Raw genomic sequence first — 18,550 nt, 5'->3', positions numbered from 1 at the left:
CCACGCCAGGGAAGCCTCCTTCTCTCCCCAGGTCGTGGTCCAATGACAGAAACCATTACAGCCATTGCGAGCTTCCCCTCTCCTTTGCAAGCTTCTGCCTCTTCTGCTCCAACAACCAACCATAGCAGCCAGCTCCATTATCAGTCATCGGCGGCGTTTTCACCCACGGCTCTACCATCGGTCAATAACAAGGCCAACTGGCCTCTCCCCATGCCAAGTAAGCCTCCTCTCTTTTCCTCCTTCCTTTTTGTCCTCCCCAGCACCGCCGTAGTCCAACGATATCAACAACCACTACAACCACCATGAGCTTCCCCTCTCCTTTGTAAGCTTCTACCTCTTTTGCTCTAGTAACCAACCATAGTAGCCAACTCCATTATCACTCATCATCGACGACTCCACCCACGTCTCTACCACCGATCAACAACAAGGTCAACTGGCCTCTCCCCACGTCAGGAAAGCCTCCTCCTCTCTTTTCCTCCTTGTTTGGGTTGGCCTTTGTCAACCCAACCTAAATGGTTGGTCCAGGTCTGGCCCAAACCTAGGAAAAGAGACTAGATCCGTTAGACCAATATCGACCCAATCCTTTTATGTCGCCATTCAGCCCAATCAAGCTGGGCTCGGCCCAACCCAATATAATAATAATAATAATAATAATATATATAATATCAAAAATAAAGGGAAGTAAGTTACATGTAGAAGCAACATGTTGGATTATTATTTTAGATATACTTTGGACTGTGTGTCAATCATATTTCAATTCGGAACATGATAAGGTCCAACCTACTATAAAAAAGTTTGGGGTGTATCTGACCTTCTTCACTATTCATATGTATAGTGAAGTTGGTGTGCTCTTTTTTTTTTTCTTCTCTCAATTTCTCTCTCTTTCATTTTCTTTGTCCTTTTTTTTTCTTTTAATTTCAGCATTCAAAATTTGTTTGAATTTGAATTTTTCTTTATAATTTGTTTTCGTTTGGTTTTTACAAGGTTATCACGATCTCAGATAAATGTACCAACATTTTGTTTTTGCTCAATTTTGTGATTTTTTATTTTTGTTATTGTATAATTAAGTAAAAAAATATTTTTAAAAGAAGCTCTTAAACTAATTGGTATCTATGACCCAGATTACGAGTTGTAGGTTAATTCAAGAAGTTCTGGTCAAACTAATATGTTGTAGACTTAATATTTTAAAAAATATATTTTCTTGAATTTTTTAAGTCAAATCACACTTTTTATTGGTTATTCAAGTTGTCTTTAGACTTAATAAGTAGGCTAAATCATATTGGGACAATCCCTGTATAATTTAATTTTAAACTTGGATAGATAAAGGATTAGATCTGAACATTTTTCTTATGTTAAGAAAAAAAAATTAGTCCACCCCCAGCGTAGCATGTGTTCTTGTAGATAAACTAGACCTGAAGGGAAAGAAAGAATTCGGCGTATTACATTAGAAACAGGGGAAACGGTTATTATAATCATTTATTAATACGCACTCCGTATTATAATCAATTAATTATCACCTCATGGTTACATTACACATGAATTCATCATAAAATACGTATAATTAACATGGGCAATTCATTGTCTATAAAATATGATTAATTAAAGCATATGCATGCTCACCTGGACACTATTTTTAACCATAATAACGTGTCTTTGTACTCATTGTCCTTGATTCAATTTGCTATTTAAACAGCAATAATGTCCATTCCAAATTGTTGGGAAATTTCCTGCCATAGCCCATAATACTGGGTTCTCAAAACTGGGTTGAAAAATGTCCAGATAGCGCCCCCATTTACATGGGAAGAAATTTTGATGCAAAACAATCTGGTGCTTCTATAAGAGTTTTCCAAACATAACACGCATAGGAACAAGACATAAATGAGGCAAATAAGTAAATAACATGGAACAGCATCCATCATCGCATTGCTCAGGCTCTCTCTGAATAGCCAATTCTATATTTTCTTTCCACGTTCACGTGTAAAAAAACTTTTCACAAGATGCCTATTCGCACCCTCCATAAATCAAATTTCTCTACAAATCATGAAAGAATCCAAGCAGAAAAACCTTCATATGCATTATTTCCCACATCAAATGTACACACATTATGTATATAACTTGAATCAAAACCTTCAATCACTTTGACAGGTTGTCTGTCTTGTATCAAGCCCTTCCAGCGTTACCATGCCGCTGGTTTCTGAAAAAGCTAAGAAGGGCCTGTGCCTGCAAGCAACAAAAACTCGTTATCCTAAACTTTCATGAAAAAAGAGAGAATATTGAAAAGCATCTTCAATCTCGTACCTTTTCTTTAGCCCTTGGAGTACCAGATTGAGACAAAGCCACTAATGGTGGGACAGCACCTTCTTGGAGCACCATGTGGCAAAACCTACTACTATTTGTGCAAAGCTGCAAGAGAGCAGCGGCTGCATTTTCCTTCCCTCTTGCAGAACCCAACTCGACAACCTCAACCAGGACAGGGATCCCACCCTCCTGACCAATAGCATTCCTTCCATCTGGAATCGTCGCAAGATTTGCCAAAACAGCAACTGCCTTGTCAACCATCCCAGCTGCCGGGTCCATCAATTCCACAAGATGTTTAACAGCACCAGCTTGTACAATCCGGTCCTTGTTTTCATGAAATATTGACAAATTAAACAAAGCTGTGGCTGCATCCTTCTTCCCCCTGGGTGTTCCATTGCCCAGTAAATCAACCAGTGGTACAATTGCCCCAGACCTTCCAATCCTGACCTTGTTATCCTCGATCACAGAGAGACTAAAGAGTGTGGCAGCTGAGTTCTCTTTAGCCTCAGGGCTTCCTGTTTCAAGGACATGAATCAGGGGTTCAATAGCATCTGCATTGCCAATCGCTGTTTTGTTGTTATCATTAATTGATAAGTTAAGAAGAGCTGTGACAGCATTTTCCTGAATTTTCAAGTCTGTTGAGCGAAGCAAGTTGACCAGTAAGCTAATGGCCCCAAAATTTGCTATAACAATCCGGTTATCCATGTTGTGTTTAGCAAGTAGCCTAAGTTTAGCTGTTGCATCTCTTTGAGTATCAACCAAAGTGCTCTTCAAGTCCTCGACCAGGTTCCGAACTTCTGTTTCAATGCCACCAAGATCAGCTCTTGTTTCAATAGCTGAAGAAGAAACTATCCTTGGCACAAGCCTATCAGAAGGCCGGCGCCAGATTATTTGGCTTCTAGACCGTGTATCAACCAAACGGGATGGGAACTCAGGTTCTCTGTGTGGGGTGTGCAAGGCAGAAGATGCCTGTGGCTCTGGCTTTACCTCCCCAGAAATATCACTGCTGTAGGATGTAAGATGGTTTGAGAACTCGGAAGATTCATTGGCATCTCCTGATGCTCCTTGAGGAAAAGCTGCATGACCAAGTGCACTGGAGGCCGATGCACTTCTATTATGGTTCTGAGATAGTAGACCATCAGCTCTAACAGAAGTTGAAACTTCCTTTCTAGATGGTGATGCAGAACAGTGGTGAACTGAATCCAAATTCCTCTCTTCTGAGTTACTGGACCTTTCTTCAGAACTCATTAGTGATGATATTCTTGCAATATCCAAACCCTGGCCATTTCCAACTATAACTGACAAGGAACTCTCAGAAGTAGAATGTGAATGTAGTGGAGAACTTCCCTCTCGTTGGATTCCACTGGAAGAGATCATGTTCTGACCAGGTGAACCAGTAGTCTGATTTGACTCAGAAGATATTGGCTGGCTGCCCCTTGGATGCGAAAGAACATGCTCCCTGGATGTAATAGACTCTGCATGCACAAGAAGTGGTGATGGCTGATTGAAGCTCATGGACTTTATGGGATCAGGAAGCTTCACATTGTTTGACTCACACCAATTTGCAATTAATGCCTTCACAGTGTAATTAGTTATGAGATTAGTGTGAGCCAGAGTCTGCTGTGTCTTGGGACACACAGTGAGCCCAAGTTCAATCCAGTTTTTAATGAAAGCCCGCTCATAAGTTTGCCCTGATGCCACAATTACCGGATCTGTCATCAACTCAAGAGAGAGAGGACAACAAAAATCAGCAGGTATTGGGACTGGGCTATATGTCTGGGACTGCTTTATTAGAACAAGGCGTTCATGCATGCGGGTCACAAGGGTGATTATTTGATCAATAAACTCAGCTTCTGCAGTTTTCTCAGCTTGTTCAGCATTCTCCTTTAACTTCTCTAGGGCCACTGCTTCAATCAAAATCTCCTGATTGGACCTCAAGCACAGGCTGTCTGCAATTTTCACCAAGATCTCTGAGCTGGGTCCAACACCCTCCTCCTGGCCACTTATAGCTTCTTTAATGATGGATGATGTTTGTACATACCCAGAAAGTTTAATTTTCTGTATGCAGTTCTGCAATCAGATATTAAATTGTTAGGCATCATAAAAGAGTATACATTATACCTTATTGAGATGTATGCACTATCCATAAACTAAATGTTTATAACAAGATTTTGAGGACAAATACCTCAAGAGATGATGAACTTAATTCATCTGGTAGTTGTTGATGGGAAGCCTTCAACAGCTGAAAACTATTCAGGCCCAGAGAACAAATTTTCGATGTTAATGATTCAATTTGCAGAACCTAGACGTCATGTACAAGACAAGATTAGCCAAACAAGCCTGTCCCTTTAAAATGGTTGCAAACATATAGCATTATCTTTTTATTCCTATAGTAATTAGCTCTATCTGTTATTCAAAAGTGATGAAGAACACAATGAAGAAAATAGTAAATAATGAAAATTAAATGAAGATGGGATAATTGCACTATTAGTACACCAACTTTACACCATTTTTCAATCAAGTACATTAACTTTCATTTTTTTTGTTTCAACAAACCAACATTTTCAAAAATTTCAATCAAGTACATTCGTCCACCTTCCATCATTTTTTTTCATTATTTAATGACATGTCAATTGCCCTTAAATCATTGTTGGTACTCTAACTTTCATTATATATCAATCAAGTGCATGAACTTTAATCTTTTTCATTTTAATACACCAGAGTTGTTCATTGTTTCAATCAAGTACTTTGGTCAATTTTTTTTTTTTTAATGTGAGTATTTTTTTAAAAAAATACACTATAAAATAAAATTATTTTTAGTACATTGTTGATACAATTAAAATATTTATTTTCTTAATGTAGCACCTCTATTCCTTTTTGAATTAACTAAAGTATTTTTTTTTAATGTGATCTCTCTATCATGATTCCATTAACTTTCCATTTATATTGCAATCATATGCTATTATTTTTTAAAATAATAAATATTTTATTTGTATATATAATTTATTTGTTAATTTTAAATAATAATAAAATAGTTTTTAGTCTTTATGTAGATGACATACTATTTATAAAAAGAGTTTTACTTCTTAAAATGATTTATCTTATTTTTTTAAAAAGCAACTTATTAATTTAAAAAATTTTCTATTATTAAAATAATCTTATTTTAGAGGGTACTTTTACCAAAAGATCCACATTTAAAAATGAAAAATTGACTGAAGCATTTGGTGGGAACAATAAAAAAACGTTTAGTGTATCAGAATAAAAAATATTGAAGTTCATGTGCTTTATTGAAATAAGATGAAAGTTGAGTTCTCATGGAGATTTAAGAGCAAATGATACGCTATTTTATAACAGAAAAAATGACCGAAAGTGGAAAGAAATAAATTATTGAAATTTTTGGAAAAAGTCAGTGTACTGAAACAAAAAAAATTAAAGTTCATATACTCGATTAAGGTAAGTTATAAGTTAGTGTGCTAAATAGCACAAATATTCCAAAGCAATGCATATATTTCAAGATTTCAACTCTCATTGTTCTAAAAATGGATAGGATAAATTAAATGCCTACATCCAATTTCAAGATGTAAAGTATAAAAAAAACATCAGCAAAAATGAAGATGATGCAGCTACAACAACTCCTAAGCTTCAACTAATCAAATTGCACAGACAAATACTTCCAAGAATTTCACATTCATATAAATCTCAAAACAAACTGAAGCCTGTTCAACAACACTCCATCTACTACCAACATTCGCAATTATTGCATTTCGATCAAGAGAAAAAATTTGATTATAAATGAAATGACCATCAGTGAATATTAATGAAGTGAACAAATTAACAAGACCAGAACCACCAACACTGAATCCACCACTGTTGCATCAACAACTTAGCATTTCGTTTTCAACAACCCATGCAAGAATTCCTATCACCACTACCACACTCCATCTTTGTTGTTCAAACAATCATGCTGCATTCCCACCTTAGACACCATCAACAACGGAAAGTTGCTAATAAAAAAACATAGATAAAGGGACTTAATATCCTTAGACAACAACATTTGCAAAAGTCAAACAGGAAATGATCCTGAGGATGCTAAACCAAGGTCTGCTTTAACACCATCCTCAAAATCTACGGGTAGAATGAAAATGCCATCCATATTGGTAATCGTAATATAAATAAAGGGACTAAATATCCTTATGCATGCTAATGGCATTTACTAAAGTAAAAAAGAAATAATCATGAGAATGCTAAGCCAAGGTCTGCTTTGACACCATCACGAAAATCTACAAGTAGAACAAACATGCCATCTATAATAACAAAAATATCGTTCAAAACTTACAAAATGAACTTTGCTTGACAATGGTTGCCAGTTCTCAAATATCTCCCGCAATTCATCAACAGATTGACCCAATTCTTGGAAATCCTTATTAAGCACTTCATCAGAAGCTACTTCAGAATTAACAATGGTTTCAAGTATTGGCTTCAGCAGCTTTAGTATCTCTTCTGCCTTCTGGTAGTACTTCTGAACTGGATCTGAGCTAATTTTGTCATCTTTTGATATATGCAAAAATGCAGAGATATTTTTCAGAAGCACTTCTAACAAAGATATCTCCATCACACCTGCATCTCCAGACAAAGGAAAGAACTATCAGCAAACTAGCAAATCGTTAAAGCAGTGATATTTTAGAGCTAAACACAGATTTCAATCTAACAAAAAGCATACATTGTGTCACATATGTGAAGGTTGAAATAAGCATCAATAGTTACTCTACATTCATTAAGCATCACACAGTAATTTAAAATTATTAGTTTGACACACTTGCCACTGCCATTGTGCGCTCAAATGCACATATCACAAATATGGTACTTGATAAAACTACAAGTTGTCATTATATGCCCCCCTCTTCAAATGTTTTGGAAATCCTCCCAACTGTAAAAACAGTTAATTCCTTGGAACATAACTCCATGAACAATATACTTCATGCCCCAAGATATAACAAGACATGAAGGTTTAGGAAATTAGGTGTCGGGTACTTTCTCTTCCAGGCTATAACAAGACATGAAGGTTTAGGAGATGAGTTGTCATCTACTTTCTCTTCCAGGCATGGAGCAGGTTATGACAAGCATGTTGTTAAACATGTTGAGCTAGAAAGGTGAGGCGTAGAGGTTGAGAAATTCTAGAATTTTTCATGTAGGGAAACAAAAATAAAAGCTTCCTAGACAAAGATGAAGCAAGAAAGGATGAATGAAGCGTACCAATACAATGTCTCACAAAATAGAGGATGTGCCTAAAAGGCTAAGCCTCCCGGTTTGAACATTATGTCATAGGGACAAAGCAAAATACTGAAGTTCAACGTGATGTAATTTGATTCAACCATAGAAAAAGCATGGATTCTGAAAGTTAACTGATGCTTCACTCTCAATAGTGATCACAAATAAAAAAATCACTACATTAGGAAGTCAATCCAAATTTCTTAAAATCTATTTAAGGAATTCAATGGAGGTAGAGAATGGAAAAAAAATTTTAAGATGGAGCAAGGGATTAAAATCTTATGAATCCCATGGCATTGCACTCCCTTGCCTAGCAAAAACATAGCTAGATAATGGAAACAAGAAAACTTTTAAAAACAAACCCACAAATAAAGCAGGAGAAAAAAATATACAACAATCAACGAATATGAATAAGCAACACAGGGATTGTATCAAAGACTAAAAACCAAATAGCATACCAAGCTAACAAAGATAGATGATGATGATGATGATGATGCCGCCGCCATAAAGTAAGGGTTATAAGAGCTAATGTTATACAAAAGAGATAATGTATCGCGTCTTCATTTCGCCCACAATTTCGTTAGAATTTGCATTTTTACTCGTGAAATCGTAATCATAGTTTCATTTTGCTTGTTTTCAGTATATTTATTTATTCTTAAGTCTATATTCATCATTGGACTACGTTGTGAAAGCCTTTGGCCTTGATTGATTGCATTGAATTGAGTCTTTTGGTATATATAAAAAAGTGTCATATATATAAAAAAGTGTCATGTATTCAACAAGGGAGAGGGAGAGGAGGATTCCAAAGCAAGAATGAAAAAACTTAAGGCGTGGTGTAGGGGTTTTAGAACAAGAAGTTGATAAGTATAGAAAATTATTCTATGACCTTCAAGCTTCGATGGAAAAGAAGAAACAATGCCGCAAGCATGAAAAACAAAAGAGGACAGTAGTGGTTATTATCCAAAAGCATACGCGTAAGTGGTTAGTAAGGCATGTTTATTTGAAATCCTTATCAACCACGATGTCCATACAGTGTTGTTGAAGGCAAATGTTAGCAAGAAATGAATTCTCAAGGCTTAAACAACAGACCTATGAAACAGTCATTATTCCTATTAAAGATTTGAGGACAAATCTTCTTGAAGAGCAAGGGAATGATACAGTTCAGCCATGCATTTCTCATGAAGGGCCTTCAATTTTGTGCTTGGGTTTGATGGGGAGGCCATTCAGCCAAGATTGTGTTTTTTCTTGGAATTTAGCTTGTGTTCCATTCAACCATGATGGGCTTTTGGCATGGGATAGTTTTAGCCAGCCTTGTGTTCCATTGTGTATGATGATGGGTTCAGTCCAATCTCTTTGAAGGTTCATGCGGCCAAATCAGGTCAGCCCATGCATGGGTCTACTTTTGGCAACAAAATAGGCTTGTTGGGAGCTTATATCAGGTCTGATTTGGGTGGGCTATATTAATGATTATGGGTTTGGGCTGCATGGAGTCCAAAGTTGGCTTGGACTAATTAAGATGTTGGGATCCTTTTCTTACAAGGATCAGCAATAGGAAAATTTGTTCATTATTGACCCTATTATTTAGGAGAATATTTAGCAACAAAGGAGGAAGTTTCTTGGTCGTGCAAAGAAACCAAAGGGAGCTGTTAGATCTTAATCATAGACTTGAAATGATTATTTAATGCCAAAGATTTGATTCTCCTAGTCAAGGAAAGTGATGGGCGGCTACAAGAAGAATTAATTTCTAAGAATGTTTTCCATTTCTCAAGGAAAATCCTAGTCCTAAAAGGAAAGAAGTCAACAATTAAATTCCTATTCAGATCGGATTTCCTAGCATCTAAAGGACTTTAAAAGTTGGCTAAGCAATCCTAAAGTATCTAGGAAGGTGGATCTCGACCAAGAGTTATTTAAACTAAGGAATTAAGATATCTTATCTTGTTTTTCTTTCTATTATAGACGGCATCAACAAGCTACCGTCTAGACTTGTTGTTTTCATTATTATTTCTATGTTTGAGCTTAATTAATACTTTGGTTTTCAACTAAGATCCAAGGCTTGTTTATATCAACAAAGGTCAAGGATGAATGAGAGTTGATGTACTAGGACCATAGGAAGGAAATAAAAGAAAAAATGGAGGATAAGAAAGGGGGCTATGGATGTTTATCAAGAGCATGGCTCTTCCATTAGAGCCCTTGCCATGTTGGTTGAAGCACTGAAGCAAGGTTAGAAATTTGTAGATTTCTAGATTTGCAGACGTTGTGGACTAATTTTAGTTTTACTTTTATATTTTAGTCTCTCTCCCTAAGAATGAAAAAGAAATGTGTGTCTCTACAGATAGCCTATTATGCATTCCATATCAATGATGGTATATGTAATTAAGGACAAGTCAGCTTACACGCATTCCATATCAATGATGGTATATGTAATTAATGACAAGTCAGCTTGGAGTTAACAGACATTGCATTTAAGATTGCATTGATGAAAATTCAGGTTGACATTTAATTGTGTTATATATTAAAGGATTGGGTCCTAGATAACAAAATTAAAAAGTTTTAGGCTTGTAATGTAGTTATCTCTTATTAATCATGTTCAAAGAAACGAGAAGAGAAGTAACTGTACCTTATTTTCCACAAACTTGTCTCTTCAAATACCCAAAGAATCTCACATTATTTTGAAATCCATGATGAACTCATGAAATTCTTCAGAATTGATGCTCTTAACTAGGGAACTCCTGTAACAACCAAATATTAAATTCTTAAGCCATCATCTAAAAACAATTCTGAGATTTAATTAAAGTTTGGACAGGAGATCACACACACAAAGGCCAATACTTTTGTGAGTAAAATATGAAGAATATAAATTGATCCCTGCCCTTGAGTTCAGGAAGGACCACTGATCTAGGGAAATGGTATAATCCGACTTGCGCCAAAAGACTGCTAGTTCCAGACTAGAGTGCAACTATTTTATACAAAATTATCAAAGAGTAGGACTTTCTAGGTTACTTCACAAGATCTTTATTCAGCAAGACCATAACTTTGTCATGTCCTTTCTGTCTATTATCAAATACGAGACTTTCTTGGTTACAAAGCTTCCAGGAATTCATAGATCTTTGTTATCAATGATGAAAAAAAGATTATTTACCTTCTCATTGCCAGTTTCAAACTTGTGTCTACCACAATCACCCTTTTTGAGATGGATCATATGAATGTACAATATTTGGTTATTGATGAATATTCAAGATAAGATATTTCATGCAGCTTTGAATATGCAAGGCAGTGGATATATTTTACCACCTATAACAACAAAGGAAATTTCTCAGCACTCATTGTTATTACTTCAAAATTTACTTCCGTCAAAAAAGTTCCAAATTAATCACTTGCATTCACTCACCTCCCCGGAACCCCAATCTCAAGTGAAATTTAAACGTGCTGTTTTACAAAACCCTAAAACAAAAATTCTTTGTAAGTCGACTTAGCATAAATGAGATTTGTGAGGCCAAGAAAGGACCAAAAATATAGTGCATGGTCATTTAATGGGAGAAAAGAAATGAAATTAATATAAAAACGAACGCTTATCAGAATACAGTTCACCAAATGGGGAAGAACTTAGACCCAATTGGATTAGAAAAGCGTAATGGCTAGAAATAAATCACAGTTGCTGCTTCAACAAGCATTATCTTTAAGCCCAGATTGAAGTTTTGCATTAACACTAGTTAGTCAGAAATCATAATTACTAAAAAGTTTCCACAAATCACAGACCCAAACTTTCCAAAATTCGACTCCGCTGCTTTAGCAAATCCTAAAAACGTTTCGAATTAAGATCGCATCAAAATTAATCATTTGAGCTTTCCATTTTCTTTTTACAAAAAAAAAAAAAATAATACGGACGGTAAGCTTTGACAATCAAACCCTAAAAGTGGAAGAAAGAGAGCAAACATTGAGCAGCAACAGTTGGGATTATGCAAAGCAGAAACAAATAAATAATTATATAAGAAAACCCTAAGAAGATAGATCATCAAATCAACAGAGAATAAATATTCAAAAGACTATATATTTACCTGTCTGTGTTGAATGCAGCCCAGAAGACAGAGAATGAACAGAAAGAAACCACCGAATTATAATTTATAATAGAGAGTTTTTTTTATTTACTTTCTTCGTTTGGCAAGCTAGAAGTGTGAAGCGTGTTTGGTAGTGTTTTAAAAATATAACCATAACTTAATAATATCCCTTCACTTTTATTTTAGTTTATACATATTATTATTATTCTGACTTACGCACCCTCGTTAATTTTATAATGTTCTGCGGCCCTAAAAAGAGTGGTTAAACCTAGCGTTATTTATTATTTAAATTTAATTCTTTTGTAGTTCAAACCTCCTCTCTCTTTTTCTTAACTGTATATATTTGGAAGGAGTAATGTTATTTGTCTATTTATGCATCTGTTACTTCCAATGAAAAAAATAATCTGTGTTACGAGAGGGGTGGGTTATTGTCGTCATTTTCTGATAATAGTACATATACCTTAGCTACTTTATTCATTTATGAGTTATTTAGAATCCCCTTCAAAATAATTTTTTAAAATTTTTTATATTTTTTTTATAGTTTTGATGTATTGATATTAAAAATAAAATATATATATATATATATATTATTTTAATAAATTTTTAAATAAAAAATATTTTAAAAAATGATTTTTCTTTAAAATTTAAAATTCTATATATTTTTTATAGTTTTGATGTGGTAATGTTAAAAATAATTTTTTAAAAAATAAAAAAATATATATTATTTTAATATATTTTTAAATAAATAAAAAATATTTTAAAAAATAATAACTATCATAAATTTAAAATCAAAATAATATTATATGTATCTTAGAATATTGGTGTTTGTTTATTAGGATTGGCTGGAATTGGCGGTTCTTTCCTTCCATAACCATTCATGACGTAACTGCCAAAGCGACGAAACTAGTCAATAGCCGACCGTTAATGGAGATTTTATTTATTTATGTCTAAAATGTAATTCAACGCCAGATATTCTTTTGGAATAAACTAAAGAGACGAAACATGTTCATTGAAAACAAAGTTAAAAATACATAATTCTGAACTATTCTTCTGTAATGATAAAAAAAACAAAAAATAAAAACTTTTATTTCTACAAAACCCAACATAATTACGAGAAAAAATGACAAGATTGAGAGTTACAAAGGAACAAAGGAATAAGAGATGGTGTTGACAGGCGAACAATAAATTAAGAGAAGTTAGAATTTCTGCACCAAATTCATCAACCACAGGAATTGGATCCAAAAAAACAACCCGAGAGCTTACTAAAATATTTTGACAAACTGAAAAGATGGTTTCCAAACACCACAATCAGCAAAAATAAAATATTGGAAGTTTTTTTTATTCCTTTTTTTTTTTTTTTTTTTTTTGAAGTCGGTACCAATAAAAAAACATCAATTTAATATATTATGTAATAAATCAATTGGTTACATATGGCATTATTATTTTTATATAAATACATATTTATTATTAATAAAGACTTAATTTATCTTTAATATTCTTATAATGTTAGATTAACGAATCTAATATTTAATTTATAAATCTAAAATAAAAATAAAGTTCATGAAATAAAAATATTTTACAAAGAAAATTACTATAAAAATTTCTATGAAATAAAAATATTTTACAAAAAAATTACTATAAGAATTTCTACGTATCATGCCATTGAAATTATATAAAAATATATTAAAAAATATGGGTTGTTATAGTTGATATCGGAGCTAATTATTATAATTTAGGAGATAACCTAAATATATAGTATGAGAAATGAAAATAGATAGTATGAGAAATGAAAAATGTGTGTTTATTGATGAAGTATAAATTGATAAGCTTTGATAAAGGGATGTTAGGAAACCATAAATGAAGAAACATATTAAAGTAGGGTTTACATAATAAGTGATTTGTGATTATTAACCAAATAAAAATATTATTTAATTGTGTGCTATGGTAAGATGCAATAAGCCGAAAGGCGACCAAGATAATAATGTTGTATAAGAGTTTTTGAATAAAAAAATGATAAAAATTGAAATTGTAATGAATATTATTATAATAGCCATGAGAAATTGATTTGGAAACAACAAGGAATAAGAAGAAGAGCGCCTGACTTTGTTCTTAAATTTACACATGAATTCAAATTTTGAGGATAAAATTTTTATAAAGAGGAAGAATGTAAATTCTTGGATAAAAATCTATAAAATTAATAATGAAAAATATTATGTTAAGGGAGTAAATCAAGTATTGGAATTAAAAAAGTGACTTTAAATTTTGAGAATTTGAAATAAAATGTTCATGTGTTAACTTTAAAATAAAAGCATGAAAATGGTGGGAGAATAAAAAACAAAGAAATACAAATAAAAACCAAATGGAAGAGAAAAAAAAAAGAAAAAAAAAGTGATGTTTCTAGGATATAATTTAATGAATTTCGATGTAGTAAGTTTAAACCTGTGATTAAAAATATGTCTGAATATGGGAAATATAACCCAACGAATATCAAGGGTACAATGTAGACATGTGATCTGAAAATTGATATATTAATGATAAATATAGAGAGTTTTTATAAATTAAAGGTGAAAATATTTAGAAAAGTATTATATAATTTTCAAATGAATTAATGTATGATTCTACACGCGAATGACTTTGATTACCAGTAAAGTCTATGTGCAATCGCACAGTCTTTAACCTAAAAGGAAATGAAATTTGAGGGAAATTTTGTTATAAATAGACATGGAAGTTACCAATGAATTATTTAAAAATATAGATTATTTAAGTAGTTAAAGCAAAATAAAAAAAACTTATATTTTTGGCGTAAAATTACCTAATGGTCATCCTTAAACTATTAAGCATAACTTTCAATCCGACTATTAGATCGGGCTAAAATTTTACAGTAGATCTCTTGACATATTTGTCTATGTTAGGTTAAATTTCCATGGCAATTGGAGTTCATAAAGGCCTTCAATGAGTGTCGATTGTTTGAAAATACATGAAATAAAACATGAATTAAAAATGATATTTTTATAAATAAAAAGAAAACTATCTCTCCTCTTGTTACTATAAAAGAGAGGAAACCTTAGTTCTTCTTATTATTTTCTTCAAAGTTAGAGATTTCTTCTTAACTTTATAGGTTGGGGAGTGTAAAAAAAATGGGTTTCATTGGGGGAACACAATTGTTCTCTTTCTTTTAGAGGGTTGGCTGATTGTTTTAGGAAAAACAAGAGAGAGAGTTCACTATTAAAAAGAGAGAAATGACAATGGTTAAAGAGGAAGATGGATTGGAAGATAAGCTTGTAAGAAATCAAGAAATTGGATACAAATTTGAATGGTAAAGTGTTCTTTGTTACTTATTTCATTGTTGATTTGAATTTGGGCAATTTAAAGTGAAATCCTTAACCTTTTCAAATTAGGGTTCTTGAAAAAGTAAGGAAAAAGTGTGTTTAGTGTAAAATTGTTAACTTGACATGAATTAAGTACTAGATAGAGTAAAAATTATGAAAGTTATTGAAAGAAAAACATTAGGTAAAATCCATTCTTAAGGTTGGCTATGGGAGGTATTAGGTGGAGATGAAAATTTTGTTTGAATGCCTTGCAAATTTGTGTTATTTTGATGAGTAAGTTTAAGTAATTCATTTTAAATGGGGGTTTAAGTAAAATGGGTGAATTTCCTTATTCCTTGTCTATTATGAAAATTTTAGATGTAAGGATTTTGAGAAAAATATGGATTTGAAGCTTATGTATCTTATGATGATAAATGGTAGGATAGTATAAAAGTTCTAGTTGGTATTTAAAGAAAAACATTATTATATATGTAAATGCATGTTGTAAGTTGTGTGTGGTGTAAAGAAAAGTGCATGTTTTAGATTTAGAAACTCGAACATGTGCTGAAGAAATGGAACTATGACATCCATAAATTTGAGTGTGTAGGTTTGTTTTGATGGCCTAAAAATATATGACCAAAGGCTGATGTGATAGCCACAAATTTACATGTGTGAATGCTGTTATGATAGCCAAAAAATATACGAATGAAAGTTGTTGTGACATCCATCAAAATTTGAGCGTGTAGGGCTTTTTTAATGGCATATAAAATATGGGTTGTTGTGACAACCATAAACTTGCATATGTAGGGGCTACTATAACAACTCAAAAGCATGTGAAAATAGGTTGTTGTGGCAACTATAAATATGTGAGATGAGGGGTTGCATTAATAGCCTAAAAGTGTTTAAAATATAAGATGTTATGGCATCCATAAATGCGTGAAACTAAAACCATTATAAAAATTATGAGTGGGTATAGATGAAAACAATTATGGTTAAAAGAATACATGTATATATTAAAGTTATCACGCTAACAATGTGAATGTTTATGAATAATGATATTGAGACCTTATATGTTCAAATAATGATTTGAAAAAAAGAATATAGAAAGATTGCAAGTCTTGTTAAAATTAGTGAAATTTATAGTTTAAAGAATTTGGGAGGATTTAAGAAATTAACTATGATTGATTGAATTAGATATTTTTTTTTAAATGTTGAGGTGTGAGGATAATTATAAATAGGATAGAGTTTAATTAAATGGACAAGTTGGAGAAATTACACTTTGAGTTGATGACTTTGTGAGAATTTGAATTTGTCATTTGAAATTATGAAAAATATATGTGGTTAATATTGATGCATGGTATAAACTTCATGAAATAAGTTATTGGTATACTAATCAGGATACCTCTCGTAAATGTTAGGAGGGGTATTCGTAACAAGAACTTCTGTGAAGGGATCTCATGAAACCAGAGTACTAAGTAGGTGCTCAACAATTTAAAACTAAAATATTATTTAAATTGTAACCACCATTTTCTTTAAATATATCTTGATTTTATTTGGGAAATATTAAATTATTAGAGAAACTAGTTATCCTAGTTAATAAGACAAGTGCCTTGATTAATTGGAAATAATAAAAAAAAAAAAATTGGTTAATAGAACTAGTGCCCTATTAAATGAGTAATAAGAGTAGCCAATTAATTTGGTAATGGAATAAATGCCTGATTTGGGCTAGAAAGAACATTGATATGACCTTAAATTGTGTTAATTGTATTGATATGTAAGGTTAAGGGTAAAATAAAAAATTAATTGTTTAGTAATTGATGTGGTAAATATATAGAAGAGATAATAGTAAATAATCATTGTGTATAAAACTTATTGTATTTTCAAGTACCTTGTAGCATCGTGCCAAGTAATAGATCATGTATTCTGTATTTTTTTTTTTGTTTAATCAAATGATGTAAATGGAAGAAATTGAATATTTTTCTTTGTAATGTAATTTTGTATATAAAAAAATATGTAAAAATATCTAAATAAAATTTGTGTACTTAGAATGTTGTGTAATACAATTGGGATTGTTACACAAGGTGTAACAAAACTAGTTACTCGGTAACGAGGCTAGTGCCTAATAATGGATGACGGAACTAAATTACCCGGTAATGAGACTAGTTCCTGATAATGGGTGGTGGAATTAGATTATCTGGTAATGAGTCTAGTGCCCAGTAATCGACAGTAGAACTAGATGACCCAGTAATGGGTATAGTGCCTGGTAACGGGTAGTGAAACTAGATTACCCAGTAATGGGTCTAGCGCCCGGTAACAAGCAAAGGAACTAGAATACCCAGTAATAAAGCTAGCGCCCGGTAATGAATGATAGAACTAGATTAATCGATAATGGGGTAGTGCTCGGTAATGAGCTAGCAGTAACGGTTTGTCTAACTACTTGGATATTGAGCCTATCTTATAAGGTAAAGTATATGCATGAATTATACATGGGTAGGAAATTATAAGCTTATAATTGTTATCAAAATCCATTTAATGAGTTGAATGCTCATAAATAAATTTTAATTCTCACATGGATGTATTACATTCTAATATAGAAAAATAATTTATTTGTCAAGTTTCACTCACACTAAAATCCCAGACCAATATCTATATTACTATTTTGTGATATAAATATTGAAAATTATTGATATTAAACTAATTTGTATACCATTCTTGAGTTATGTTGACCTATAGCAAGGTCTAGGATGATTAGATAATGATTTTAGTATTGGATTGAGATATTGATGAAGATATCCATAACTAGGTAAAGTCTAAGTGTGTATATATATATATATATATATAAACTTTGTCGAAACTTCGGTAGAGTGTATTCAAATGGTTGGAGTTGTTATATAAAGTGATTAATAAGTTATTTGAGTGATCAATTGACACCCACGCATGTTATAGACACCATTTAAGAAGAATAATGATTTTTAACAATTTTGGTACCTAAAGCTTTTATATATACCAATTAGATGTCTTCACAATTTATTTTTATGTAAAATTATTCTTGAATAAAATTATTAAAATGATATTTAGAAAATGATCTTATTGTGACATAGTTTTCAAATAAGAGTAAAGTTTTATCCAGAAAAACTAACACTCACTTTATAAATAATTAAATGTAAAATTAAATTATTATTTTTTATATTTTTCATACAGTTGCATTAAAATAATCAAGACTTTTTTTTTGTTTGCTTTAAAGGTATTAATAAGTTTTTTATATGAAATAATAAGCTTTTGATAAAGAAAGTATTGTTTGTCAATAAAAATGAATTGGTAATGAAAAAGGAGTCTTTTTCTATATAATAACTTTTTTCCTCATAAATTTATAATATTTCAATTCTTTTGAATTTCTACTTAAATGGCTTTGAATTTTTATTGAAAAAACCATTATATTGATGAAAAGGTCTGGATATTTTTTTAAAATAAAGAAATGTATAAATAAAAAGATAGAGATTTCACTAAATAAATATATTTTTACTCTAAAATTTAAATCATTAAAATCCTTTCAATAGTTTTATTTTAATAATCATAAATTAAATAAATAAAATTTCAAAATCATTTTTGTAAGTTAAAAAA

The 18,550-nt window shown here is 32.0% G+C and overlaps 1 protein-coding gene across 6 annotated transcripts; it reads right to left on the bottom strand.

Annotated features, from left to right (window-relative positions):
- Positions 1-1,870: 1,870 nt before the first annotated feature.
- On the bottom strand, positions 1,871-11,773 carry LOC118045739 (U-box domain-containing protein 4). Of its 6 annotated transcripts, none has more exons than XM_073409361.1 (8): positions 11,622-11,719; positions 10,955-10,992; positions 10,706-10,857; positions 10,184-10,295; positions 6,635-6,921; positions 4,484-4,600; positions 2,299-4,368; positions 1,871-2,220 (listed from the first exon to the last, which is right to left on the bottom strand). In XM_073409361.1, exons 5-8 carry the CDS (start codon positions 6,908-6,910, stop codon positions 2,161-2,163), a joined length of 2,523 nt encoding a protein of 840 aa, XP_073265462.1. In that variant the 5' UTR covers positions 6,911-6,921; positions 10,184-10,295; positions 10,706-10,857; positions 10,955-10,992; positions 11,622-11,719; the 3' UTR covers positions 1,871-2,160. The 6 variants fall into 6 exon arrangements, with proteins under 6 accessions (XP_073265462.1, XP_073265459.1, XP_073265460.1 ...); XM_073409358.1 differs by having other exon boundaries at positions 6,635-6,915; positions 11,622-11,718; XM_073409359.1 differs by lacking the exon at positions 10,955-10,992 and having other exon boundaries at positions 6,635-6,915; positions 11,622-11,757.
- Positions 11,774-18,550: the final 6,777 nt, after the last annotated feature.

Source organism: Populus alba, chromosome 5 (genome assembly GCF_005239225.2).
Source record: "Populus alba chromosome 5, ASM523922v2, whole genome shotgun sequence".
In the NCBI taxonomy this organism is placed as follows: domain Eukaryota; kingdom Viridiplantae; phylum Streptophyta; class Magnoliopsida; order Malpighiales; family Salicaceae; genus Populus; species Populus alba.
This window is presented reverse-complemented; position numbering and strand designations above follow the sequence as displayed.

Bases quoted from the DNA above. Each gene is read 5' to 3' on its own strand.
- LOC118045739 (XM_073409360.1), bottom strand. From the start codon at position 6,910: ATGGAGATATCTTTGTTAGAAGTGCTTCTGAAAAATATCTCTGCATTT. The intron at 4,369-4,483 runs GTATTTGTCCTC...ATCTGATTGCAG, and splicing joins TAAGTTCATCATCTCTTGAG to AACTGCATACAGAAAATTAA. The intron at 2,221-2,298 runs GTACGAGATTGA...TGTTGCTTGCAG, and splicing joins CTCCAAGGGCTAAAGAAAAG to GCACAGGCCCTTCTTAGCTT.